This window comes from Bos javanicus, chromosome 5, assembly GCF_032452875.1.
Source record: "Bos javanicus breed banteng chromosome 5, ARS-OSU_banteng_1.0, whole genome shotgun sequence".
Lineage (NCBI taxonomy): Eukaryota > Metazoa > Chordata > Mammalia > Artiodactyla > Bovidae > Bos > Bos javanicus.
This window is the reverse complement of record NC_083872.1, coordinates 28,592,973-28,620,673: the sequence shown is the minus strand read 5'-3', so window position 1 is coordinate 28,620,673 and position 27,701 is coordinate 28,592,973. Positions and strand designations below refer to the sequence as shown.

The following is a 27,701-nucleotide window of genomic DNA, read 5'->3' as shown; positions in this document are numbered from 1 at the left end:
ATTAATGCCTTGACATTTTTATCTGCTGATACTGGTTTCTGATTTATGACTTTAAACACAAAATCTAGAAGCTGTGTGTTAAAAACCACTCCTGAGAAGTCCCTTTAGTTTGCAGGCTAGTTTGGTGGGATAGGGACATGGGGCCATGAGAAACCAAAAATGTCTTTCTAGAGCCAGGAAGAAAATGCCCTGAGAATTGGTGACCTTAGCAGACTAAGATTTTGCAACCACAGGGTGGAGCCAGGACTTCTCATTCACTGTTTGTGAATGTGGCAATTTGACAGCATTTTGGAGAAGAATCCATAACATCTCAGGAAGTTATGCACAGACAAATCTGAAAAAAAAAAAACAAAACCCAAATTTAATACCAAAGATCAATCTCAGAAACATAATATTAGGTTTCAAAAGCAAATTAGAGATCTAGAAGAAAAAAAAATTTAAGGGAAATTAGAGATCTAGAAAGATAGATACAGTATAATTCCTTAAACCTTGTAGGCTGCTACCTATATTTTTCATACATAGCAAAATTATGAAGACACTGAGATGATGCATGCCATCTACAGGATAGTGGGTGCTTCTGGAGGTGATGAGTGGAAGCAGATGTGGTCTCTGGGTGCTGTTGTTTTCTCTGCTTTTCTATATGTTTGAAACATGTGATTTTCTTTTGAGAAAATTTTTTTTATTATGAGAGTTCAGATTGACTAGTAAGGCACTCACTCTATAAAGTCCTTTGAAGTTAAGGGTTCCATAGTGCCAGATGACATAAGTAAAGAGAAAGGGCATTTCCAATCTCAGTAACATATCTCCCGTTCCACTTCTTAGGAATGTTCCTGGCTGATATCATTGAGAAATACTTTGTCTCCCCAACCCTGTTCCGAGTCATCCGATTGGCCCGTATTGGGCGCATCCTGCGTCTGATCAAAGGCGCAAAGGGAATTCGTACCCTGCTCTTTGCCTTAATGATGTCCTTGCCTGCTCTGTTCAACATCGGCCTTCTGCTCTTCTTGGTCATGTTCATCTTCTCCATCTTTGGGATGTCTAATTTTGCATACGTGAAGCACGAGGCTGGCATTGATGACATGTTCAACTTTGAGACCTTCGGCAACAGCATGATCTGCCTCTTTCAGATCACCACGTCGGCTGGTTGGGACGGCCTCCTGCTGCCCATCCTAAACCGCCCCCCTGACTGCAATTTGGATAAGGAACACCCAGGGAGTGGCTTTAAAGGAGACTGCGGGAACCCTTCAGTGGGCATCTTCTTCTTTGTGAGCTACATCATCATCTCCTTCCTGATTGTGGTGAACATGTACATTGCCATCATCTTGGAAAACTTCAGCGTAGCCACAGAGGAAAGCGCAGACCCTCTGAGCGAGGACGACTTTGAGACCTTCTATGAGATCTGGGAGAAGTTCGACCCCGATGCTACCCAGTTCATCGAGTACTGTAAGCTGGCAGACTTTGCAGATGCCCTGGAGCATCCCCTCCGCGTGCCCAAGCCCAACACCATTGAGCTCATCGCCATGGATCTGCCAATGGTCAGCGGGGATCGCATCCACTGCTTGGACATCCTTTTTGCCTTCACCAAGCGGGTCCTGGGAGATAGTGGGGAGTTGGACATCCTTCGGCAACAGATGGAGGAGAGGTTCGTGGCGTCCAATCCTTCCAAAGTGTCTTATGAGCCAATCACGACCACACTGCGGCGCAAGCAGGAAGAGGTATCAGCAGTGGTCCTGCAGCGTGCCTACCGGGGACATTTAGCCAGGCGGGGCTTCATCTGCAAAAAGACAACTTCCAATAAGCTGGAGAATGGAGGCACACACCGGGAGAAAAAAGAGAGCACCCCATCCACAGCCTCCCTCCCCTCCTATGACAGTGTGACTAAACCCGAGAAGGAGAAACAGCAACGGGCGGAGGAAGGACGAAGGGAAAGAGCCAAAAGACAAAAAGAGGTCAGAGAATCCAAGTGTTAGAGGAAAGCAAAAATTCAACATTGTACAGACTTAAAACTTGCAAGTGAAAGATTGTTTACAAACTTCTGAATATTATCAATGCAGAACAGCTGTGGAGACACTTTATCCCGAAGATCTATACCAAACGTAGTCTGCTTACCACGTACCACGGTTGCATCTTGAGCAGTGACCTGCCAAGGGCAAAGGACCCTGCTCCCTGGACTCACAGATTTTCTAATGCTTGGGCAGGTGGTTACTGCATGTTCCACATCAGTCAATGCAACTTAGGACAAAACTAACAGGATACATAAAACAGAGGTCAGGCTGCCGGGACCAGTGTATTTCCGTTGCAGCCAGATGGATTTTTTTTGTTTGTTTTTTATTTTGTTGATTCTCAGAAGCAGAAAGCATCACTTTAAAAGTTTGTTTGTTCATGCAAACTCTATTTGCATTCTTACATTAGTTAAGCTAAGCAGCAAAAAGGAAAAACACACACACTCACATTTAGCCCATGTCATTTACTTGTCAGTTTCTTTGACATAATGCCGCATCTTCTCCACATGGGCTTCACGTGGTTTGGAGATGGGTGGGGGAAAACAATCAGGTTTCTTCAGGCTGAGGAGGACTTGCTCAGGCCGATTCCAAACATTGTGTTTGTTCAATGCGTAGAAATGATTTGCATGATGGCATGCCGTGATCAGGAGTCATGCATGAGAACCATACACCACAGGACACTACTAACCCTGTCCCCTGCACTGGGTCAGCCTTTGGACAGGACCCAGCCCTGCACCGTTCACTGTATTTGGAGAAAAAATGGTAAGCATTCCATGCCCGCTGTAATTCTTTCTGAATTCTTAGAAGTCTTTCATACACCTTCTGGGTAGGGAAACATAACCAACCAATTGACCACCACCACCAACAACAACAAAAAAAAACAAACCCAGTCCAACAAGCAGATGGATCCGTTGTGTGTATATGTTTAACAGACATCTCTAACATACAGCCATTGTTGCACATTTTGAAAGATGAACTCTTTAATGCTGCTCTGTGTCCCATACGTGGGGAAACTTTGATCTCGAATGGCTTGTATTAATGTCACTGTAAAACCAAATCTTAGGGCTAAAAACAAAAATCAAAAAAATTTTTTTCATTTATATCTTGCAATATTTATGATTGTTTAGCCTTCATACTGGAGAACTGACACTTTTGGGGGGTAGAGATAAAAGTGCTATTCAGAGTAGCATGTTATCTCTAGAAGGTCATTTGGGGAACTTAAAACAACCTTTCGTTGGGGGTAAAGGGGTGCTCACTTCATCCATATCATGTCCTCTGCATTGTGGCTTTCTCCGGGCTGGGGTCCACATGGAGGGGGTTTAGATATTCCGAACGGGCCTCTCTCTTCTATGGAGTGGTTGTCACAAGCTCAGTTGCTGCACAGTTCCTCTTGCCCGCATCACATTCTTGCACCATGCAGGGCTTCCTTTACCCACAGAGGTGAGTGAGGGCAGCAGCGCTGAGCTATGGCTGTGGTGTCTTTCATTTCTTATTAGAATCGATGATCACTGGTGGGACCTCAGGAGAGATGGAGCCGCCTCTGAACCCAGCCCACTTGATTTCTTTATTGCACTGGTTCTCATGAGAAAGCGATTTAATATGAATCCTTAAGAACTTCCAGCTTCCCCAGCACATTCCCTTTCAGCCAGTTTCGCCATCTGCTTAGCGACCTGCACATTGTCATTGGAGGGTGGCTTTGGCGGGGAGCGTCATAGCTTCTGTTCTATCTCCCACTTCCAGGAAGAGAGTTCTTAGTCCAGGGGTTTCTCATCCGATGACTAGATTTCAGAGCTAAGATGCTGCAGGTGAATGTGTCAGGAAGTCGATTCAAAGAATGAGGAGAGACTTCAGCATGCAAACCAAATCAAAATGAATTCTTCCTGAACCATACGGTAGAGGGGAAAAAACAACCCATAGTCAGACACACCAATCGGCCTTGCAGTAGGAGCACTTTGGATGTAATTTCACAGTCCACCTGACTAGTTTTGCATAGAACAAACCACAGCCAGTCAGTAAGCAGAGCTTCCTATCTTGCTGGACCGTTAGAAACTCTGTCCAGTTCTCAGAAGCCTGCTTCTGCGACGTCATCCGTAGAACTTTTTGTACTACACCCGATTCCAGGTTGGGAAGGCATTCTCTTCAGTGACCCTGCTAACTGCTAGGATGAATGTATAGTAACATGTACAGGCTACATTGTAAACAGCACAAAACAGAAGCTGACGTGTGGTTATTCTTTTTAAGAGAATTATAAATACTGTAATATATCATTTTATTTTATTGGCATGCCTTTTTGTAAATACAAAGTATTAACTTATTAAATAGGAAATGGCTTCTGGCTTATGCCATTGTCATGTTTATTTTTATTTTTTATACTTTTCTTTCTTCTTAGAATTTAGATGCTGTCAGCCAATGTACATCCCCAAACCAGACAGACAGACAAAAAATTTTTTATTGCTAATGGTCTTTTCCAAAACAACAAAAAAATATATATATTTTTGTTCCAATGTGCAATAAATTCTAACCACTTCTATGCAAGATTTGGCTAAACTTCATAATTGTTCTTGTTCTTAGGTCTTGAGATGGGCCACAGAGCTATAAGATCCCGCTCCGTCCTCCAAGTGCTCGTGCTAGTGATGTCATTAAGCTACTAGAGCATATTAATGAGATTTTTTGAGCTCTGACCTTTTTTCCTCCCCCAGGCCCTGCTCTCCCCACCCAGCAGGCTGTCTCCTCAGTGACACACACAGGCCTTGGTATCTGACACCCATCAGCCAGCTTCATAGGGAAGAAGCCACCTCCACTGTATTTGAAGTTTCACTTTTTTTGTTGTTGGTTTCTAAAAACTTTTCCCACCTTCTTTCTCCCCACCTGATGGCCCTCCACCCACCCACTCGTTCACGCACTCTCGCACTCACCCGCCCTGCTCCACACTTCTTTGGTAGTAAGTGACACCATCACCAGCAGTTTACACCCGCAGTTAACAGGCATTGAACTGAAAGAGTCATGAAGGCGTTCTCGCACGTCTTCACCCAGTGGATAAGTGGCAACGCTTTGCCAAATATTAACAAAGCCAATCAAAAAGCAGCAGCAGCCACAGTATCACTGCACATATATATATATAGATATATAAATATGATATAAATATTTATTTTTTGTAGCCAGGTCCTTGGTGCAGTATTTATACTCCAGAATCCACCTTTAAAAAAAGGACAAAAAGCAAAAAGACATGTGTGATGCTGTTAATTTAAAACGCAGAGCCAAAGCCACCGAGCAGCAGCTGACATGGTTGCTGGTTTGTGTGTGAAAAACACTTTCCCCTCTTCTTTTCTTTAACCTCCTCGTTGCTTAGGATGAGGAGACTCCGTCATTTAAAGCCGAGGGCGAGAGCAGGAGACACTTCCCAAGTCAGCTGCCTTGGACCCACCCCTCTGAATGAGCCACTCTTGGCATCAGAAGTTGACTGAGGAGAGATTAACAGAAACTCCCAGTCAAAGCCCCTGGAACAGCGATGCCCAGAGTTCTCTCATTTTTTGCTGCAACCAACGTAAGCTTGTAAAAGACCAATAGTAAAGACTAGTGTAAGTGAATGCATGGAGGCCAGCACTGCTCTAACCAAGACGTGATGAAAAGTACATCACTTCTATAAGCCAAAAGGAAACAAAATAAAAATGACCCTTTTTACTGTACAAGGGAAGCCTGTCTTGGTGTGCGTTTGTTGCTTGACTCTCCCAATATTTTTTATACCTGGGAAGTGGGACTTTAGCACATTTGGGGAAAGGAGGGGAACGAAAGGGAGAGAAATGGGGATTTCTTGCAAAGTTCTGGCTAAAAAGCCAAGATTGGAGAGAAAAGCAAAGTCCTGATCTCCCCAGGTCCCCACTCACCCACTGCGTGTGGCTTTCCTCCCCCTGCTGGGCCGCTGCTTCCAGGCCCATTGATACCTGTTCCTCACCCCCGGCAGAGCCCCCAGAGATGATGCCAGCCAACCCAGCTGGACTGGCCTTACTCCTGCCTTTTTCACCAGTATTTTAAGAAGACCATTCCAACGCCCCATAGCTCGGGCGAGCACAATGCCCAACAGCCTCCACTCTGCTAGCTACTGCTGGGCCCTGCCCTCCATCTCCCCCACCCACAAACCAGCAGACTCGGCTGGTCTCATTGGCACCACCCCGCCCCGCTTTGGGGACACCCCTCTCTAGGCCACGTCTCCCAGTCCAGGAACACTCAGGAGGATTTTGAAGTGCCCACTCTAGTCTGCTCCAGGAGCTCCGCTCTGGAGAGAGATGGCTGGTAGGTCAGTCCCCATCCTCCCCTCTTGGCCCCCAGCCTCCAGGCCTGCTGTGGAGGTTAGATGGCCACGGTTGTGACTTAGTGACTGAGTCCTGGGCATCTTCTGTAATGATGCCTCTTTCTTTTCTCAGATGTTGCCCAAAGTTTTGCAAAAAGCTTCGTTCATTTTCAGGTACCCCCACCCCCTAAAGAATTGGCTGCAGCTAGCCAGCCAGGGGGGACATCAGGAGAGAAGAGGGAGTCTGGGTGGGGAGGGGCCCAAGTTTTGCCATCTGGGCTGTGGCTCAGCATTGTGCTTTCTTGGATTCCCCTTCCAAGAGCACCGAGATTTCCTGTCAAAACGCTCCTGAGGCACCCCCTGCCCCTGCCCCCCACTGCTGTTTGCTGTACATAGAGGCTAAGTGGGGTGGGGTGGGCGGGTGTGCACGTGTGGTGTGTGTGTGTGTGAAGAATGTATATAGGTAAAGGGGAGCGCGGTCCAGTGGTTCCAGAGAAGGGACAGAACTCCTGTGTTCCATCCCTAGCTCAACCACTGACTCGCTGTGTGGCCTTGGGCAAGTCACTTAACCTCTCTGTGCCTCAGTTTCCCCGTCTGTAAAATGGGGATAATAATACTGACCTACCTCACAGGGGTGTTGTGAGGCTTTAACTAAATGTTTTGTAAAGTGTTTTTTGAGATACAGAGGCAAAGGCACTAGGGAAGGGCAAAGTATTTATTTGGACTTCCAGAAGATGAAATGGTACCATAAATGCTGCTATTCTGAGAGCCATTTTAAACTGCACTGCTCCAACCACCCCCGCTTCTCATCACCAGGACAGCAGGTCGAGAAAATGTCTTTCCTTTCACTTGCTTCTGGGGTTTGTGATTGTTCTAGACACAATTCTTTTACCCTTGCTGTATCTCCTTCCCTCACCCACTCGACTTGTTCCCTGTTCCGTTTATGCGGAAATGGCAGAAGTGCTTGAGAAATGAGAATGTATAAGTGGATTGGAAGTTTATAGTCTGAAATTTCAATTTTACTTTGTACTGTACATCTTTTTACTTTAGAATTTGCAATAAAGGGTTACGTCAATCTTGTTTTCAACTCTCCTCTTGGACTGGCCTGTCATTCTGTCATTACTCGCACACCGGAGCCCCTTGGCCCAGGGGTGCCCACCCAGCAGGACCCCAAGGCATCTGCTGTCCTTCTCCGTGGTGGGACCACAGTCTGAGTGAAGTTGGTGTGGGGGCTCACCCAGGCTCAGCTCCCTCAGTGGGGCTGGCAGTGCCCCACCCACTCAGGTGGGTAGGGAGAGTTTGGGACTCCAGGGAAGGTTCAGGAGGCCTTGCCTGAGTGGAGAAAGCAGCTTGGAGACAGCAACCCCTGGAAGTGGGCACAGCAACCCCTGGAAGTGGGCGCAGCTCCAGCAGGGCCTCAGAGTAAACAAGCTCTGCATCTCGTTGTGTCCTTTTGCCCCAGCTCCATTGCTGCTCACAGATCCTTCCCTCTGAGCTCAAACTTTTGGTTCAAAGCAGCTCTGCATTCAAACACCTGACTATGCCACTTAATAGTTGTGACCAGTTTCCTTATGTGTAATGTAGATAACACCTTCCTTCTTGGGTTTCTAAAGAGGGTAACAAATTATGTAACTGCTTAGCCTAGGGCCTGGCACACAGTGCTCAATAAATGGTAGCTCTTAGCGGAAGAGTAAGTGCAAGATGAAGGAACTAAAGCTGACGCGAATTGGGAGGGCCTGCCTCCCCTACCCTAGCCGGCAGACTGGCACCTGAGCCCCTCCTCTTCCACTGGCAGCCCCACTGGCTATGCAGTCATTTCCAACCAACAGATAAACTGATCGTTCCCACCTTTACGTGTTTTGTAACTTTTATATGTCAAAAGCGGCACGCCACCAGGTCTGTGCTCCCATTTCACAGCTGGAGTCACAGAGGCAAGGAAGTATGGGGCCCGCCTGCAGCCCAGGCCGCCGGGGACGCCAGCGGCTCTGCAGTCAAGAGTGGCTCCGCTTCCCCACAGCCAGGAGCCCTGGCGGACCGAAGCAGGGGCGGGCTGGGCGGCCGGGGGCTGCCCAGCCGCACCCAGTCGCCATCGCCGCCGGTGATCCACGGAATGAGTAGGATGAGCAGCGCCCCGGCGCCCAGCGCCCCCCCGAAGCCGGTGAGGAAGCCCAGAGCCAGCGGCCCGGCCCAGCCCGCGGGGCTCCGCTGATACGGCCCCTGGGGCAGTCTCTCCACGATCAGCTCCAGCTCGTCCCAGTTGGGCTCGGGGACCGAGGAGCGGCGGGAACGCAGGGCCGGGGCCGGGACGGGGGCAGCGGGGGCGTCGGCGGTGGGTATGTAGCGCTGCCCGAACTTGCGCAGTTGTAGTGTTGCCTGCTGGTGGAGGTTCTTGCCCAGCTCCCGGGCCACGTCTGGGCGGCCGCTGCGCCGCAAGGCCCGGGCCACGCGGTCCCACGACAAGGACGGGGCCTCGGCAGCCAGCCAGGCCGCCAGCCCCTCCCGGCAGCCGTCGGACATGTCGGCAGGCTCGGCCGCCGGCTTCCCCGCTGCCTCGCGCCTCCGCCGCCGTCGGCCTGGCATCGCCGACGTGGGCACAGGCTCGGGCTGCGCCAGCTGGTCCTCCGAAAGCCTGGCCAGCTCAGCCTCGACGTCCGGCTCCGGCGCCTTCAGCAGCGATTGGAAGTGGCCGCACTCCTCCGGGGTTAGCAGCTGGGCCAGGCGGACGGCCGCGTTAGGGCCCATGGCGTCCACTGCCCCCGCCGGAGCCAAAGCCCAGACCCAGAGCGCCAGCGCCAGGGCCCCCGCCGGAGCCCGTACCGCCATCGTCGGGCGGTGACTGCGATCCAGCGACTGTGGGGGGAGGAGCTCCGAATGCCCGCGGGGGGGGGGGGGGGGGGGGCGCCAACATCCACGGATGGGTGGGAGGAACGAGGTTCCCACATCCAGGGACTAGGGGCGGGGGGAACATCCAGGGATGAGAAAGGGGTCCTCCAACACAACTTGTAGAAGGAAGATCTCCTAACACCCAGAAACAGGAGTTTCGAGGGGAAGATCTCACAAAACCCCGGGGGCTGAAGTGAGTTTTCAATACCCAGGGATCGGTAGGGGGACTGGAGGCTAGGATCCCGGCCCCTTATATTGAAATGCCCGCTGGAGGCCTCCTGGCTGGCCCATTTCTGTCAAACTTAGTAGGTCTCCAACATCTCTTGTATCCCATTTACCGCCCCTCACCCTCCACCAGAAGCCTTAGACCCCTTACTCTTATTTCCTATATCCAATCAATTCCCAAATTTTCTCATTACCTGCATGCTGTTGCTTCAGTGGTGTCTGACTCTTTGCAACTCCATGGACTGTTACCCACCAGGCTTCTCTGTCCATGGGATTCTCCAAGCAAAAGTACTGGAGTGGTTGTCCTGCCCTCCTCCAGGACATCTTCAAAACCCAGGGGTCGAACCCAAGTCTCTTACATCTACTTTGACCGGCGGGTTCTTTACCGCTAGCCAACATGGGAAGCCTTATTACCTACTAAGTATGTAGAGACTCTGCCCTTTCCTGTCCTCCCGCAGTGCATCCAAACCCTCATGCTCTGTTTGGATACAGTAAGTGATCCTCAAGTCCCCACTCCGCTTCCACACACAGGGACTGAACTCGCTTCCTTTCCCCAAGCAAGCTCAGCTCAGGTGCTTCTTTAGATCTTGGACTGCACTCTCCGCTCTGCCTTAGTCACTGCTCAGCTGACAAGTCCTCTCTGGGATGCCCTCCCTGCCTCCCACCCACACCCTTGGCCCTGTGTCTTCTCTAGGCACCCCCATCTGCTCCCACAGCACCCTACAGCTCTGCCTTCATACTGTCTCCCCCATTTGACTGTGTGTGTGCTGAGTCATGTCCAACTCCTTGTGACCCCGTGGACTGTAGCCCACCAGACTTCTCTGTCCATGGGATCCTCCAGGAAATACTGGAGTGGCTTGACATTTCCTCCTCCACAGGATTGTCCTGACCCACAAATCGAACCCACCTGTCTTGCGTCCCCTGCATTGGCAGGTGGACTCTTTACCGCTGTGCCTGGGAAGCGGCCCCATCTGACTGTAAGGGCTACCTGTTGTCCCTGTAGCAACTAGTGCATAACAGGTGCTCAGGTAAAGATTTGTTGGTGTGTGAACTCTTCACTTGCAAATCAGTCCTTGTCCACCAGGGACTAACCCCCCTCCCCACCCACCCCCCACAGGCTTCATGGAGGAGCCTCAGCTCTTCAGGGGCATGGAAGAGCCTCCTGGTGCAGCCTTGTGGTCCCATTGTTCCCCTCCCTTCCCCTCACTCTTGCCCTCACTTTATGCTCTTGTAACTATAGTCACAGGTATGGTACAGTTGCCAGCTTCCATAGCTTTGTCAAGCTGAACCCACCCAAACCCGTCCAGGAAGTTGTTCTGACCCAGCGCCAGTACCACCACCACCACGAGTTAGGGTCTTTTCTGGGCATTCTCGAAATAACCTGTGCATCCTCCATCAGGACACTTCCTGGAAATGAATTCGAGGATTTAGTCAACATTTATTCAGTGTCTTCTATGTGCACCAAACACTGTGCCAGATGTGAGAATATAAAAATTTTGATAAGGTCCCTCCTCGAGCAGCTTTATCCAGCTGTATTTTCAAATGATCCATTGTTGAGCTTTTCCCATCCGGTAATGTGGGCTCTCCAGAACTGAGGCTGTACTTAACCACTTCTGTATCCTGAGTGCTGTCTACACAGAGTAGGTGTGCAATAAACCACCTAGAGGGCGAGGGGGGTCTGGACCTCCAAGGGCCGAGAGGGTTGGGTTCGCTGACCCGTAGTTCATTGCGCTGGAGCCCTCACACACAGGAACACCAGTTGTTTCTCTCCAAGCGGAAACTGCTTCATACAATCTGGCCATGGGCAGGCTTTGGCTCCTGAAAGCCCTGGATAGGCTCTAAGCCTGGGCCAGTGGAAGCCAGGGGGCCTGCTTCCCTGTCCCTTCTGCATTTTTGATCATTTTGCTGAGCACATTCAAGTCCTCAGAAGTTGTGGGTCCAAACCTCACATGGGCATTTCCATACAGCCTTTTTAACAAGATGTTCCTCGCCAGTTTTTTGTGACTTGTCAGAGTCTGGGGATTGGCAGATGGTGGTGGACGAAGGATCCCGTGACCTGAAAGACTAGATCACACTGTGTCCCCAAGCTGCCCTCTGTCCCCTTTCCCTCCATCCAAGGATGGAGTACGAATATGATCCTAGCTCTGGCCAAGGGCTGCTGGCCAGCTTCTAAGTGAAACTTCCTCTTCAGCACTCATCTATTCATTCACCCACTCACTCACTCACTTAGCAAACACATAAGCCCTTCTTCATCACTCATGCTTCAGAGGCTGTTAAGTCAGCCCCAACACTGAGCCTCTAGGAGCTCAGAATTGCAGGCAGACCTTCCCGATCAAGAGGTTTTTCCCCCGGTGGCCTCACTTGTGTGGTAGGCACTCACAGTAACAGGAATGGTCATGTTTTGCTGAAGAAACCAACACACCCACAGAGCCACATCTGTGGCACCAGCAGACCTGGAAGCTCAAGCATTTCCCAGAGGGCTCCCCACATCCTGCTGCCCCCAAGAAATCCTCTGGAAACCACGTGTCATCGCTTTAATACTGTGTCATACTTTCTTTTAAAATACAGTCTCTTCTGAGGTAGACAGACCGAACTGCAGAGCGTCATCAAACAGGAGATAAATACATCCATGTACAACACGCATCAACATGAGGTAGAAATGGTTACAGCTGGAGGGGAGGACCCCAACCCCAACGTGGGTAAAGGAAGAAGAGAGCCAGCCTGCCCTCCCCCCATCCCTGCCCCTGGATTCTTTGGTATGCCCCCCCCACATTGCCAGAGCTGGACCTGCCCTTCTCCCACTCGCCCCAGTGCCATGAGGTAGTGCTAGTAGACTGGGGGCTGTCTCCCTGTGCAAAGCTCCCCAAGGCCAGTAGAGGAGGCAGTGGGGGCCGTGGGCCTCAGTCAGTGAGCTCCCCCCCCAACCCCAAGAGCTGTCTACCTCTTGAAGGGATGGCTGAGATCCCAAACCCCCTCCCCAGTGCCCTCCACCCACCCACCCCCCTTATACATACACACACCTGAGAGAACCTGCTCACTCGCTGCTCCCCCCATGGGCTTTTCACAGCCAAGACCCTGCACCCACTGCTTTTGAGGCACCGTAGCCCTTCAGCCAGCCAGCTCCAAGGAGCAGAAGGAAGGTCAGGGACCAAGGCGGGGAGGGAGAAGAGAAAACAGAGCCACTTTCCTGTTAGCACTCCTAGGCCAGCACAGACCCTCAGCACCTTGGCACCTGAAACATCCCCTTGGACTTCCTTCCAGCTGGGAGTGGGAGGTGGGAGACACTGGAGGAGCTGTCAAGGTGGTGAGAAACAAGGGAGGCTAGGGTAGTGGGAGAGAGAAGTGGGGTGGTGGCTTGTTCCCCCACCTCTGGACCAAAGGTCAGAGTTGTTAAATGGGCTCAACAGAGTTGGGGGGGGGCAAAATACCCCAAAGCCCCATCACAGGAAAGCTGGTGGGAAAAGAATAAAGTTCTCACAAGGAAGGGTGCCTAAGCCTGGGCCTCTGGTGGAGAGTTTGGGTGGGACTGAGAATAAAAGTCCAATGTTTATTCAGGGGAACACAGCTGCCCATCTCCTTCACCCTCTCATAGCCCCTGGAGTTCTAGACCTAGGACCCTAAGAGAACAGGAGAGGTAAGAGTCCCCTAAGAACCTTCTCCTGCAATGGACACACACTCACTCACCCCTCCTCAGAGCCTCCCAGCAGACCATGGAGGCTGAGTCTGCAGTGAACTCTGTGCCCAATCAGACCTATGGCCAGACTACCTTCCCTCTGGAGGAAATCTTCTTAGCATAAGTTACAGGAGACCTCTGCCTAGACAGGGACCAGGTGGGATGACCTCTCTGGGGAATTTCCACCCGGCTCACCTTCCCATTTGGGCCCTCTCAGCCTACCTGCTAGGTCTGGGGCAGGCGGTGGGCAAGGGCATCCCAACTCTGGGTAACCAACCCCGCACACAAAACACCCCACTCAGCTGAGGGGTGGGGCCTACAAGAAGAGCAGCAGGAAGGGAGCAAGACCTGCCTCCTTCCAAATGCCACAACTCAGTCCTCATCACCTCTGCCTACAACCTTGGCCCTGAGGAGGAGGCCCCTGCAATACATTCTGCTTCTGTCCCAAGAAGCGCAGGGGTTGGAGTGTGGCCTCTCGGTCTTCCTCTCCCCTTCCCCTCAGGTCTCACTTTCTGAGTCTTCTGAGAATCTGCTTCCCTAGGGCTGAAGGGGTTGAAGGGCTGGGGGTGGGGGGAACACACACAGGAAAGCAGCCAAAATCTAACATTCTTTCTGAGGTCAGTTTCTTCCTGAGTCGTCAAAAGAAAAACAGCAAATTCTACACATCTTACAAAAATAAGAGGCCTAAAATATTAAACAAGCTACATTTCTGGAATTTTCCTCCTCAAAAACAACAACAAAACCCCCTTCTTTGGGTGTTTTTCTTTTTTGCTTGACTCCCACAGACCGAAGGTTTCAGCTGGATGAGGGATAAGGGGTGAAGGGAACCCCCTCCTCCTCAGCCCCTTAACCTCCGGATCTTCCGCAAAGGGACACTGCAGTCTTTGAATGTGAGATACAGAAGGCAGGGAGAGGGACCAAGACACAGAGAGGCTAGAGAGCAAGGGATAGAAACGGAAGCACTGAAGGTGATGGAGAGACAGGGCGGGGAGCGAGAAGGGTGTATGGTTAGTGACAAAGCGACGGAGAAAGAAAACTACCAGAAGCAGAGAAAGGGAGACGAGGGGAAAGGAGAGGGAGCCATTCAGACAGCGAGGAGACAAAAGGATTGTGGCGAGAGAGCAGGAGTTCCTTAGGCCCCGGGGCCAGTCTTCCGCGGGGCAGAGATGGCGAGCTTCCCGTCCACAATAAATAGGAAAAAACCTGAGTACACAGCGCATATGGCATCTCTCTGCCTAGCACAAGCATTTTCCTTCCCACGGGAAAAAAAAAAAAAACCACCGGCAGCCCCCTCCACTCCCCCACCCCACACCCCTCACTCCGGCACGCCCCAGCCCGGTGGGGTTAAAGAAGACCCTTCACAAACAGAGGGGCCGGGAGTGGGCGGCAGCTCCCTGGGCCTCCTGGTGCGCCATCAGTGTCCGAAACCGTACATTTTGTCCCACTCCACGAACGAGTCCAGGTCCTTGGGTGAGGCCCTAGGGCCCACCTTGGCCAGCGCTGCCTCCATGTCCTTATAGGAGATGGGGCGCTGCAAACCCGGCAGGCCTGCCCCGGCCGCCGCCTGCTGGCACAGCTGCCCCAGCTCGCCCCCAGAGAAGCCCTGGGTGCCCTGCACCAAGGCGGCCAGCTCCCGCTCGCTCAGCGCGCAGCCCTGCTGGGCCAGCGCCCGCTGCAGGATCTGCCCGCGGGCCGGGCCGTCGGGCAGCGTCACGTAGAAGCGGAGAGCGAAGCGCCGGCGGGTTGCCTCGTCCAGAGCCGCGGGCCGCGAAGTGGTGCCCACGACCAGCACGCCGTCGGCTCCCGCACCGCAGCCGCCGTCCAGACAGGCTAGGAGCGGCGCCTGCAGCGCGCCTGCGGCGGCCGTGCCGTCGTCCCGGACTGACAGCAGCGCGTCCAGCTCGCTGATAAGGAGTACCGCGGGCGGGCGGCAGCGCGCAGCCGCGAAGGCGGCCTGAAGGAGGCGCGCGCCTTCGGCAGCGCCCGGCGCGACCAGCGTACCTCCGCGCAGGCGCAGTAGTGTGGCGCCCAGTTGCGTCGCTAGGCAGCGGCCCAGCAGCGCTTTGCCAGCGCCCCGCGGTCCGAAGAGCAGCACGGTCCGCGGCGGACGCGGGCTGCCGGGGTAGGTGGGAGGCCTCAGCAATGGCCACACCAGCTCCTCCTCCAGCGCCGCCTTGAGCGCGCCCTGGCCCGCCACGTCCGCCCACTGCACCGGCGGTCCGCAGTCCACCATCTTGCTGGTCGCCAGCTCCAGAGCTCCCTGGTCCACACCTTTAGGAGGCTCTCCTGACGGCACCGCGAAGCCCCCGCGGGGAGCCGGCGCCGGGGCCCGCTCTGAAAACTTCTCAAAGGGCTCAAGCTGCGGGCCGTAGACGGGGGAGCCCAGGACTTTGAGAGGGACGCCGCCAGCGTACTTGCCTGACGCCTCCTCCGCCGCTCCTGGCGGCTTCACCCGGAACCCATTGCCCCGACACTCGCCGTTGTCCGCGGCGGGGTAGGAGGTGCCGTCGGCCGCCGGGGCTTTGGCGGGCTCGAAGGCGTACTTGCGGTAGCGGCCTTCGGCTCCCTCGTCTGTAGCCTTGCGCTTCAGCGACACCCCGGCCTCCGCTACCCCCTGGAAACCGTAGGAGGCGGGTGACGGCCGGGGTGGGGCGGGCGTGGGCAGAGGCGTGGGCGCCGCCAGACCGGAGGTCAGGTAGGGGGCCGGGGGCGGAGCGGGCGGCGGCGGGAGGGCCCCGTAACCCGGCTGCGCGGCGTAGCCCCCTGCGGGGTAGTTGTACAGAGACCCAGAGGGGCCGTAGCCCGGCGGGGGCGGGGGCTGCAGGAGCGCGGCCGGGGGCGGCGGGGGCAGCGCGGCGCCTGTCTGCGCGCAGTAACCCGGCGCCAGGTACCCTGCTCCGTAGCCCGCCGCGTACTCCGGCGCCGCCGACGGGCCCCCGCACGCGTTGCCGGCGTAGAGGGGTTCAGGCAGGTTTCCGGCTAAAACCGGGGAACCGCCGAGACCCCCGGAGCCGCCCCCACCGCCCGACTTGGTTCCCGGGAGGCCCTCGTGGAGCGAGGCCAAGGGGTAAGGAGTCTCTGGTCCCGGCCAGGGTTCGGGGTCCCCCTTGGCGCCGTTGAGGAAGGCGGCGTCGCCGTAGCCGCCCAGGGTGGGGCGCTCGTAGGGCGAGTCCAGGACCCCCGAGTACTTCTCGGCGTAGCGCTTGAGGAGGTTGGAGGCAGTGAGGGCAGAGATGTCGTCGTGTGCCCAAGCATAGTGGCAGCGCTGGCGACCCCCAGGGGGCAACTCCAACTTGTGGGCCGGCGACGGGGTGGTGGAGGAGACGTCCAGGTGCTGCTCTGGCCACTGGTTGAGGGGCTGGGCGTGTTCCGGTGTCCAGTGCATCTTCGACAGAGCTGCAGGCAAGAGAAGCGGCTAGTGAGATCCTGAAGAGCCTCTAAGGACCCACCGACTGCCAGCCGCAGGCGGACCTTCTTAAACCATAGCTTGGGACAGGCTGGTTTTCCCGCATCCACCCACAGCTTTCCACCCTACCCGGGCCATCTTCAGGCACCAAAATCACCGTATTTGTCTTGTCCCACAATTAAAGTTGTCTGAAAATACTTTCCTCAGAACCAAGATGCATCTGAAAATGATGGTTTTTTGGGTCCTAACCTCACCTAGTGGAGAAGGAAATGGCAACCCATTCCAGTGTACTTGCCTGGAGAATCCCAGGGATGGGGGAGCCGGTGGGCTGCCGTCTATGGGGTCGCACAGAGTCCGACTCGACTGAAGCGACTTAGCAGCAGCAACCTCACCTAGGCAATGACTATTGTTTTGTCCAGGTGCCTCCAGCCATGCACTCGAGGACACACGGTCCTCTCAGACCTACTGTAGTGAAGGATGGTGTCTGTGGCAGAGTCTCACTGTCCCTGGGAAACCCCAGAGGCTGACCCAGAAGCATCACTTCCTTTCCACGTGGTTTCTTGTATCTACCTGATGGAGTCAGAGCACCTGGGTTCCAGACCCAACTCTGCTCGTGATGGTTGCATACCCAGAGCAGGTGCTGCCACCTGCCTCGTTCCCAGAATGTTTCAGCACAATACAAAAAGGTTGTTTCGAATAAACATAAATGTCTTCTGGAGAAGATGGGACAAAGTTAGTGCCCATTGTAGAAATGGGATTTCCCTACTGGTACAGTGGCTAAGACTCGCAATGCAGGGGGTCCGAGTTCAGTCCCTGGTCAGGGAACTAAGTCTCACATATCCCACCTAAGAGATCGCATGCTTCAACAAAAGATCCCATTTGTGGCAATGAAGATCCTGTGTGTCACAACTAAGACCCAGCACAGCCAAATAAATAAAAGTGAATATTACAAAACAAAGTTGGTCACAAGTTTATCTGCACTTCCCAGGAACCAAATAATTCTGCAAAGTAAAACACACTATCATACTCAAAACAAGCAAAATATTCCTGGCATAGAGATCATAGAACTTTTTTTCATGGACCTCAGGAAATGGCCTCTTAGGTGGTCATGATATAAATACTGCAGAAGTATTTATTTCATACACTGTCCCTCAGCACCAGTCCAGGCATGGGCCAAACTGGTAAAAGGTATTCAAGGCTTGGGGAATGGCACTCTCCAGCTGTATGGCTCCAATTCGTTTGCTTGATCTGAGAATAACAGCTCAAAGACTAAATGGGCACATGACATTCCAGACAGTTTTTGCTAACGATTATTTCTCAGTCCTAAGATTTTGATAAGCTTACAGGTCAATATTCTTGCTTCAACAGAATTTTACTGAGCACATACTAAAAGCTGTGCTAGGCATGAGAGCAGATTGAAAAGTGAATATGATGTTTCAGCCAGAAGAGATGACATCCTTTATGAGGTGGAAAACCAGAGGTGTGTGTCCAGAGTTCTAGGGCTCGGGGGGACGTATTGTGCCTAGTCGAGATGGCCTCGCCAGGGAGAGGTGTCTTTACTGGAACTTAAAGGGTGAGAGGCCAAGTTGACCTGACAGGCTAGAGGATTCCAGCAATTCAAAGACTCGGAGCACAGTGCATTGAGGAAGCTAGGGCTAGAATAGCTCATATGTCCTCTTCCCCACCTCAAGATGCCTTACTGCCACCTTCTGAGAAACTGTGATAGTCAAAACAAATCTGTGTCTATGATGATACCTGTGCCCCTTGAGAAGTAGGACTTATGTGCAGGGCATAACCTATATAACCATACACTGCAAGCCTCGGGGGAGTACCAAGAACTGCTGGGTCACCAGAACCCTGGCAGTGGGTATATGTGGGGGCGGTGGTACAAGAAGAGTTTGAAAATTATCAGATTGCTTCTCAGGCAATTGCCCTTACTTGTAGTAGCTTGACTGCACCACCTCTTACGACTGACCTGACGTCAATCTTTGAAAATAAAACCGTTTACCCTCATCCCCACGCCCTAGGGAAGGCGTGAGCCATAGATAGTAGAGCTTTAAAAGAGGTTTTTTGTTTTGGCTGCACTGCACAGCATGTGGGATCTTAGTTCCCCAATCAGGGATCCAGCCCACATCCCTTGCATTGGAAGCGCCCAGTCTTAACCACTGGACCACCAGGGATGTCCCAAAAGGGGAATTCTTAAGAGTTGTTTCACCTCCATCTGAGAGGTGCTCCTGGCCACCAGTGGCAAGAGAGCGAGCAGAGACAGCAGAACTGAGGGGGAGGTGTTAGGAAGGCATGTGCGCAGCTCCTGCTGAGGGGCCTCCAAAGAATGGAGGCTTTACCTGATGTCAAAGGAGATAATTTCCTGGGACATCAGAAATTTCAAGTGGTTCCTGTTGCAGGGTCATATGTGGTGACATCAGAATTGTACAGATTGTGCTACGACATGGGCCCAAAACCTGTTTTATGTTGTTGTTGTTTTGTTCATTATTATGTATGCTTTGGCTCCTTAACATAGAGAAAAGAGAGAGCACTCTCCCTGAACTTGTTAACTGGGCATGCTGGAAGGAAAGGTGGTCCCTCCCAGGACAGACACAGACACAGCAAAGAAGATTCTGGGTCTGGGCTTGTTCACATGCATTTCCTTCACCACCTGCCAGATCTGCTGCTCCTCCTCACTGGCATCATGGGGTATCTTCCCAGCCCCTCTCACCAGCTCCTGCCCTGGCTGGCAGTGGTCTTCACTCAGGTCTGCACTCTCCAGACCGTGGTCTACACTGAATCTCTCCCACCTCAGCCCTTGTGGACTCCAGAAACCCACTACCTCTGGCCCTCTAAACCTGTCCTGCCAGTTCCACACCGGTCTATCTCATCTGCTCTGCACTCAGCCCGTTCTGAGGTTTCCCAGCCCCTGCAGCTCATCCTACCCACTTGATCTCTACCCTCAATCTGCTCAGACACAGGCCTGCTCCCAGGCAGTTCCCTTCCATTGTAGCTGGGGGCACGTCTCCATCACCTCGGGCCTTCTGTTTTCACATTTATCTATATCTGCATCCATTTTAGAGACTAGGAGGCCTGAGAGGTCTCTCAAGCTCAGCTCAACCTCTCCAGCCTAGGCTGGGACCTTGCTCCATTAATTAACTGTCCTTGCCCACTACCATGCCCTGGCTCTGCCCCCACAGCAAGCTTAATTTTTTCCCAGCTTCAAAAAAACTTCCTTGACCCTAAGCCCTCCACTGACTACCAGCCCATCTCTCTTGTCCTCCTCCTCCATTCTTCCCTGAAGCATCACCATCTACCTGCATGATACTATCTGCAGTGAGAGCAGCCAGAGCATGCTGTCTCCCTGTCCCAGCCCTCAGGCCAATTACAGCCCTCTCCTCACAGAGATGCGGGGGCCTTTCTGTTGTCTGCTTCCCACGGGAGCAGGAGGGATCTTCCCTGAAGAGGCACCCAACCTCCTCCCCAGGTTCATAGGGCATACTCCAGTCCCTGTATCAGCTGAGCTAGACATTAAGACACGCCCCAGGGACTTGAGGGAAAATGTGGGTTTCAAATCAGAGAACTGGATTTGAAATGAGGCTCTGACCCTTACAGTGTTAGGCTGGGCCGACTGCCGGATGTCACTGAAGCTCAATTTCTCCATCTGTTAAAAAACAGCATAACATTTGCCCTGCACAGTGACTATGAGGATTTAAAAAGATAAATATGGATTTCTCTGATGGGCCAGTGATTAAAGAATCTGCCTAGCAATGCAGGGGACAAGGGTTCGATCCCTGGTCAGGGAACTAAGATCCCACATCCCTTGGGGCAACTAAGCCCACACAGTGCAACTACTGAGCCCAACCACCACAGCTGGAGAGCCCAGATCTGACGTGGCCAAATAAATACAGAATCCTGAGTCAGGTACAAAGTAGTATGATAAATATTACAGTTAGAAACCTGAGCAGTGGCCCAACCTTGCTGAGTGAATCTGAACAAGTCACTTACCCTTGAGGTTGGGGGAATGTGGAGAATGCTCTGTGATGGAGGTTCCTTCCAGCTCTAATATACAGACTGGTCCTTATGCTGCTTCCCCACTGGGGGAGAGCCAGCCCCCACTCTGCTTTATGCACTATCTGGCATAGCCCTCATAAGAGCCTCATGAGAAATACTATTGTCTCAATCCCCATTTGGCAGGTGAAGCGACTGAGGTACAGAGAGATTGATACATCCTAAGGTCACCCGGCTTGTACCAAGGGGAGCAGGATTCAGACCCCAGCAGTGTAAGTACAGACCCCAGGCCCATACTTCTTGGTTGCACTGGCTCCCTGGTCCAGTCCTTGGTACTCACAGCCAAAGAAGAGCCTGAGGCCGTGACACGGCCCAGCCTCCAAGGCCCATTACCTTGGCCCTATGGAAACATTTCTGTGTTTGCCCGGAAATGTGGCTACACCTCAAACAGCTGCATGTTTACACTTCAAACCTGTAATCTTCTCCTGGGGGAGCCCCAGTCACCAGTGCCCCCACAGGCAGGAGAATGTGCATCCTCTCACTGCAAAGCAGCCCAAGGAGAGCTGTCCTTTGCCAGCACACTCGTCATCTGATGAGCATCCACACCCCTAGGCTGTGCAGACAGTTCCTTATTTGAGTCTTCTGCCTTCACTGGGGGTGGCTGGGGCTCTGTGGAGAAAATGTCACTTCAACTTTTTGTCTGTGGACCCTTGAAGGCTGAAACTCTGCGCGACTCCACACAGAGTCCAGTCCTAACTCATCAGTTCAGTTCAGTCACTCAGTCGTGTCTAACTTTGCAACCCCATGAATCGCAGCACGCCAGGCCTCCCTGTCCATCACAAACTCCCAGAGTTCACTCAAACTCACGTCCATCAAGTCAGTGATGCCATCCAGCCATCTCATTGTCTGTCGTCCCCTTCTCCTGCCCCCAGTCCCTCCCAGCATCAGAGTCTTTTCCAAGGAGTCAACTCGTCGCATGAGGTGGCCAAAGTACTGGAGTTTCAGCTTCAGCATCATTGCCTCCAAAGAAATCCCAGGGCTGATCTCCTTCAGAATGGACTGGTTGGATCTCCTTGCAGTCCAAGGGACTCTCAAGAGTCTTCTCCAACACCACAGTTCAAAAGCATCAATTCTTCGGTGCTCAGCCTTCTTCACAGTCTAACTCTCACATCCATACATGACCACAGGAAAAACCATAGCCTTGACTAGACAGACCTTTGTTGGCAAAGTAATGTCTCTGCTTTTCAATATGCTATCTAGGCTGGTCCAAGGAGTAAGCGTCTTTTAATTTCATGGCTGCAGTCACCATCTGCAGTGATTTTGGGGCCCAAAAAAATAAAGTCTGACACTGTTTCCACTCTTTACCCATCTATTTCCCATGAAGTGATGGGACCGAATGCCATGATCTTCCTTTTCTGAATGTTGAGCTTTAAGCCAACTTTTTCACTCTCCTCTTTCACTTTCATCAAGAGGCTTTTTAGTTCCTCTTCACTTTCTGCCATAAGGGTGGTGTCATCTGCATATCTGAGGTTATTGATATTTCTCCCGGCAATCTTGATTCCAGCTTGTGCTCCTTCCAGCTCAGCGTTTCTCATGTACTCTGCATATAAGTTAAATAAGCAGGGTGACAATATACAGCCTTGACGTACTCCTTTTCCTATTTGGAACCAGTCTGTTGTTCCATGTCCAGTTCTAACTGTTGCTTCCTGACCTGCATACAGGTTTCTCAAAAGGCAGGTCAGGTGGTCTGGTATTCCCATCTCTTTCAGAATTTTCCACAGTTTATTGTGATCTACACAGTCAAAGGCTTTGGCATATCAATAAAGCAGAAATAGATGTTTTTCTGGAACTCTCTTGCTTTTTCCATGATCCAGTGGATGTTGGCAATTTGAACTCTGGTTCCTCTGCCTTTTCTAAAACCAGTTTGAACATCTGGAAGTTCACGGTTCACGTATTGCTGAAGCCTGGCTTGGAGAATTTTGAGCATTACTTTACTAGTGTGTGAGATGAGTGCACTTGTGCGGTAGTTTGAGCCTTCTTTGGCATTGCCTTTCTTTGGGATTAGAATGAAAACTGACCTTTTCCAGTCCTGTGGCCACTGCTGAGTTTTCCAGATTTGCTGGCATATTGAGTGCAGCACTTTCACAGCATCATCTTTCAGGATTTGAAATAGCTCAACTAGAATTCCATCACCTCCACTAGCTTTGCTCATAGTGATGCTTTCTAAGGCCCACTTCACATTCTAGAATGTCTGGCTCTAGGTGAGTGATCACACCATCGTGATTATCTGCGTCATGAAGATCTTTTTTGTACATTCTTCTGTGTATTCTTGCCACCTCTTCTTAATATCTTCTGCTTCTGTTAGGTCCATACCGTTTCTGTCCTTTATCGAGCCCATCTTTGCATGAAATGTTTCCTTGGTATCTCTAATTTTCTTGAAGAGATCTCTAGTCTTTCCCATTCTGTTATTTTCCTCTACTTCTTTCCATTGATCACTGAGGAAGGCTTTCTTATCTCTTCTTGCTATTCTTTGGAACTCTGCATTCAGATGCTTATATCTTTCCTTTTCTCCTTTGCTTTTCGCTTCTCTTCTTTTCACAGCTATTTGTAAGGCCTCCCCAGACATAGGTGACCAATAAATAGTAACAGAAACGATTGCTGGATGAAAGAGGAGGAAAGAATTCTATAAACCCTCCCCTCATTTGCAAGAAGTCTTCCAGGATCAAAGAGGGAGTGTCTGGGCCTTTACAAATGGCCAAGGCACTCAGTGCACTGATCTCAGCCCTCATGGGCCTCTCCCATCCCTGTGGACCAGGCCAAGGACACTGCATCAGGCCTGACACAGGTTGTGGTAGTGTGATTTACAATAAGAAATACATATTTAGGGTTTCCCTGGTGGCTCAGTGGTAAAGAATCCACCTGCCAGTCAGGGATTGACACGGGTTCAGTCCCTGATCCGGGGGGTCCCACATGCCGCAGAGCACCAAGGCCTGCTTGTCGCAACTATTGGGCCTGTGCTCTGGAACCCTCGAGCCACAACTACTGAGCTTGCGTGCTGCAGCAACTGAAGCCTGCAAGCTCTAGGGCCTGTGCTCTGCAACAAGAGAAGCCTCCACAGTGAGAGGCCTGTGCATTGCAGCTGGAAGGCGGCCCCTGCTCACTGGACTAGAGAACAGCCCATGCAACAGTAAAGACCCAGCAGAGCCAAAAATAAATACTTTTTGAAAAGAAATATATATTTAGTCTTCATCCACTCCTCCTGGCTCACAGCTCTCCAAACCCTTGGAATTTCCTAAGCATAAGCGTGACAGGAGCATCCTTCATAATAATATTTGGTCTCTTGTCCTCAGTTCCTGAAATAGCTTCAGAGCAATAAAAATGAAATGAGTGTCTTGTTATTTATAAAAGCCCCCTTCAACCACACTTGAGTTTATATTAATGAGGGTTTTTGGAAAGCTCCTAGGAAACCTAAGGATGAAGGCTGATGGCAAGAGGAACTAGCCATGATTAGAGGGTTGGACCCTTCAGCCCCCAATACAGACACACTACCCCCCACCTCCTGGGAAAAGGAGAGGGGCTGGAGGTTGAGCTCAATCACCAGTGGCCAATGGTTTAGTCACTAGATGGGGTTGGGAGAACTTCTGGGGAGGAGTGGTTGGGTGGCCGCTGGGAGAGGGCATAGAGGCTCTGGGCATCTTCCCACATGCCTGCCCTGTACATCTCTTCCATCTGGCTGCTTCTGACTTAAGCTGATAATCTAGTAAGTAAACTGGTTTCATGAGATCTGTGAGCCATTCTAGCAAATTCATCAATCCGAGAAGAGGGTCATAGGAACCTCTGATTTATGCCCATCAGTCAGAAGCACAGGTAACAGTCTGGATGTGTGACTGGCGCCTGAAGGGGGCAGTTTTGTGGGGCCCCCCTTACCCCTTGGGATCTGCCGCTACCACAAGGCCAGTTGTGTCAGGACTGAGTTAAATGTGTGGGACACCCTGCTGCTGTCCCAGAACGGGCTGGTGTGTGGAAAACCCTCACATCTGGTGTCAGAAGGGGAGCACCAAGGTAGAGGTGTGTAAGAGAAAGGGGCACCTGCAGGAGGAGTGTGTTTCTCCCTCACACAGGCCTCAAACGCTCCTCCGCCCCCACTGTGGCCTCAAGAGGCAGCAGATACCCTGAGCGGCCCCTGTGTGACCACTGGCAAGACACCTAACCTCGCCAAGCCTCACTTTTCTTCAGCTGTCAAGTGAGACCGTATAGATGGTAGACAGCAAACTTTCTCTCGCCAGGAACTTTTATACAGGCTGAGATGGAAGGGACGCCAATACACCCCTCCAGCTCCCTCAGAAGACCTGTAACACCCCTTCTCTTCGGTTCAGAGTTCCCTCAGCCACGGGGCTGGGGGCAGGGCCGGAAGGAGGGGCAGCTGTGCTGGGGCTCCAGGCGTGTGAGGACAAGGGCCTGTGTGGATGTCGCCTTCCTGGGCCAGCTCCTCGGGCTCCATTACCTCAGCCTGGGACAAAGGGGCTGGAGTGGAGAATCCTATTGTTGGGCCTCGTATGGAAATCTCATTAATCTACTCGCCACGGCTCCCACAGGCCTTTTGTCCTGGCTTTTTGTCTCCTGCTCACAACTGGTGCCCTGGGAGGTGGTGGTTGGGGGGGTGGGGGGGTGCAATGGTTCTCTAGCTGCCGGCAGAGCTTGAAAGGGACTGTTTCCCCATCCACTGGGCCCTGACCCACCTTGTGCCAACCCCGTTACTGCAAGAGGAGAGGACAGGGAGGACACACAGGGGACTCTGGAGGACAGGACAGGTTGCCTGCCTTGGCTCTTGTGCCCACCTCAGGAAGCTGTTCCCCAAGTCTGGTCAGAGTGCAGCCTCAGCACAGCTGGGCCCCCAGCACCCTGCCTTGGACACAAGGTAGGGCTTAAGAAGTGCTTAGGGGATGAACCAAAGGAGGCCTGAAAGGCAGCTACAGAACTCTGCGGCCCAGGGGCTGGAGCCCGTTTTCTGCAGGTTCACTGTCTTGCTCGCATCCAGCCAGAAAACACCTCCACATATTAATACCCTCAGAGTGCTGGCCACTGAGCAGCAGCTGTCAGAGGGGCAAAATGGATCGGACTGTGACCCTTCCTCGTGATTCTATCATCTAACAGGGAAGATAAGGTGAGCATGATCATGTCCATAGAAAGGAAGAGAAAAGAAAAGGAAGAAGGAAAGAAAGATGGATGAAGAGAAAGGAAAAGGAAGAAGGAAAGAAGGGAAGGAAGAGAAAGAAAGAAGGGGAGGGATTTCCCAGTAGTTAAGACTCCGCTTTCAATGCAGCGGGTGTGCGTTCCATCCCTTTTGGGGAACTAAGATCCCACATGCCCCAGGGTCAAAAAACCAAAACATAAAACAGAAACAATACTGTAACAAATTCAGTAAAGACTTTAAAAGCAGTTCACATACCAAAAAAAAAAAACAAAAAACAAAAAAAAAACCTTAAAAAGAAAGAGAGGGAAAAGTCTAAAGAGCAAGAAAGAAAAGAATCAATTCTGGAAGCAGTGGAGCCTATTTTTGGTGGTGGCGGGGGATCAGCAGCACCTAAAATGGGTCTCTGCAGGCAGAGAGCACTGGGGTGTGTCCTCGGCCGCTGGGCTGAGCAGGGAGTGCCAGCACGTCCCTGTCATCGCTTGCCGCAAACACCCCACCCACTGTGCTGTCGCTCAGTCGTGTCCAACTCTTTGTAACCGCATGGACTGTAGCCCCCCAGGGTCCTTTGTCCATGGGATTCTCCAGGCCAAGAACACTGGAGTGGGTAGCCATGCCGTCCTCCAGGGGATCTTCCCAACCCAGGCATCAAACCCAGGTCTCCCACACTGTAGGCCGAGCCACCAGGGAAGCCCAACACCCCACCCAAGAAAATATAAAACTGAGTCCCAGGGTTTGGTCCCACTTGCCCAAGCTCAGAAAGAGGGCCTCCTCCTTCTGGCCATTGGTTTCTACCCCCACAGGCTGTGGGAAGGCAAGGATATCAGTTGAGGAGCAGATCCCAGGGGAGCGGGAGTCCAGTCAGCAGATTTGAACACTCTCTTCCCAGTCCCTAAATTTGCTTCTTGGCTGGAGAATGGTGGAGAACTTGAAGCTGGGAAAGGGAGACAGGACGGCCTAGGGAGATGAGGAAGGGGATGCATGCCAGGAGGTCGCAATGGTTGGAGCCAAAAGAAACCTGGAAAACAGCCCTGCTTGCTCATTCTGGCCTACATTGCCTTGCTTACCCAAGGCCACCCACTGGAAAGCCTCCCTCTGCCAACCATCACTTTTCCATCTTTCAGGGCCTACGGCAGTCCCTTCCTCTTTCATGCATCCTCCTTGGCCACTCCAGTCCTAACTGACCCCTTGCCTTTTGGGGGAGCCAGAGAAAGTCCCTCCTGGCAACAAGAACAGAGATTGTTCTTCCTCTTGCTCCTGGATCCCATCCCTTTTCAAAGCTTGGACTGGGTTCCCTCCAGTCTCCCCTCTTCTGCGTGATCAATCTCCCCCTCTACCGCTCACCCTCTTCAGCCCACAAACAGGCCGCTCCTTCTCCCATCTCGGGGTCAAGGGAGCTCAAAAGAATCTCTTGATCCTCTTCCAACTACATCCTATTGCTCTCTGCTTGCTTTCTACCAAAATAAAAAACAATTTAAAAGATACCTATACTACAATTTCTGATTCCTCCCTTCCCATTCTTACTTGAACCCCTTCCAACCAGTTTTCATACCCAGCACTCCAGCTTCCTGCGTGCGTGTTGTTAAATCTGACAGTCTGACGGCCAGTCCTCAGCTCAGCGGCACTGGACTTAGCTGATCACCCTTCCTTCCTGAAGCTTCTTCACTGGGTGCCCCACCCCCTCTCCTCCTTTATTTCTTTCATGCCCTCCTTTCACCCCCTCCCTTTTGAGCCTTGCTGAGCCCAGGGTTGTCTTGGATCCTTCTCTCCACATTAATTTCTTGGAGACCCCATCCAGGCTCATGGCCTTGACCACTGGCTCCAGCCTAGTTTTCCCTCACACACACCCTACTGGCATAGTCAAACTTCTCTCTGACCCTCCCACTTAAATGGGCACAACTGATATGTCCCAATCAAACTTCTGAGTTTCTCACTCCCTCACCCCAAGTCTTCCCCATCTCAGGAAATGGCAGCCTCATCGTTTCTAAGTGCTCAGGTCAGAAACTGTGGGGCTGTCTCTAACCCCTCTCTTTCAC

The 27,701-nt window shown here is 52.1% G+C and overlaps 3 protein-coding genes across 7 annotated transcripts in view; 1 reads left to right on the top strand and 2 right to left on the bottom strand.

The window, feature by feature from the left end:
- The window catches only part of SCN8A (sodium voltage-gated channel alpha subunit 8), a 196,775-nt gene extending 189,392 nt beyond the window's left edge, over window positions 1-7,383 (top strand). For all 3 annotated transcript variants that reach the window (XM_061416027.1, XM_061416025.1, XM_061416026.1), the window contains one exon: window positions 823-7,383. In XM_061416027.1, the coding sequence (XP_061272011.1) occupies window positions 823-1,970 (1,148 nt within the window). In that variant the 3' untranslated portion in view covers window positions 1,971-7,383. The remainder of the gene's footprint in view (window positions 1-822) is intronic.
- Window positions 7,368-9,131, bottom strand: TMDD1 (transmembrane and death domain 1). The gene has a single exon (XM_061416028.1). It carries the CDS (start codon window positions 9,112-9,114, stop codon window positions 8,215-8,217), a length of 900 nt encoding a protein of 299 aa, XP_061272012.1. The 5' UTR covers window positions 9,115-9,131; the 3' UTR covers window positions 7,368-8,214.
- A 5,248-nt stretch (window positions 9,132-14,379) lies between these two features.
- FIGNL2 (fidgetin like 2) overlaps window positions 14,380-27,701 on the bottom strand; it is a 28,273-nt gene continuing 14,951 nt past the window's right edge. For all 3 annotated transcript variants that reach the window (XM_061416022.1, XM_061416023.1, XM_061416024.1), the window contains exon 2: window positions 14,380-16,468. In XM_061416022.1, the coding sequence (XP_061272006.1) occupies window positions 14,487-16,457 (1,971 nt within the window). In that variant the 5' untranslated portion in view covers window positions 16,458-16,468 and the 3' untranslated portion in view covers window positions 14,380-14,486. The remainder of the gene's footprint in view (window positions 16,469-27,701) is intronic.

What these genes read in the sequence shown, in the direction of transcription:
- TMDD1 (XM_061416028.1), bottom strand. Translation starts at nt 9,114, where the DNA reads ATGGCGGTACGGGCTCCGGCGGGGGCCCTGGCGCTGGCGCTCTGGGTC.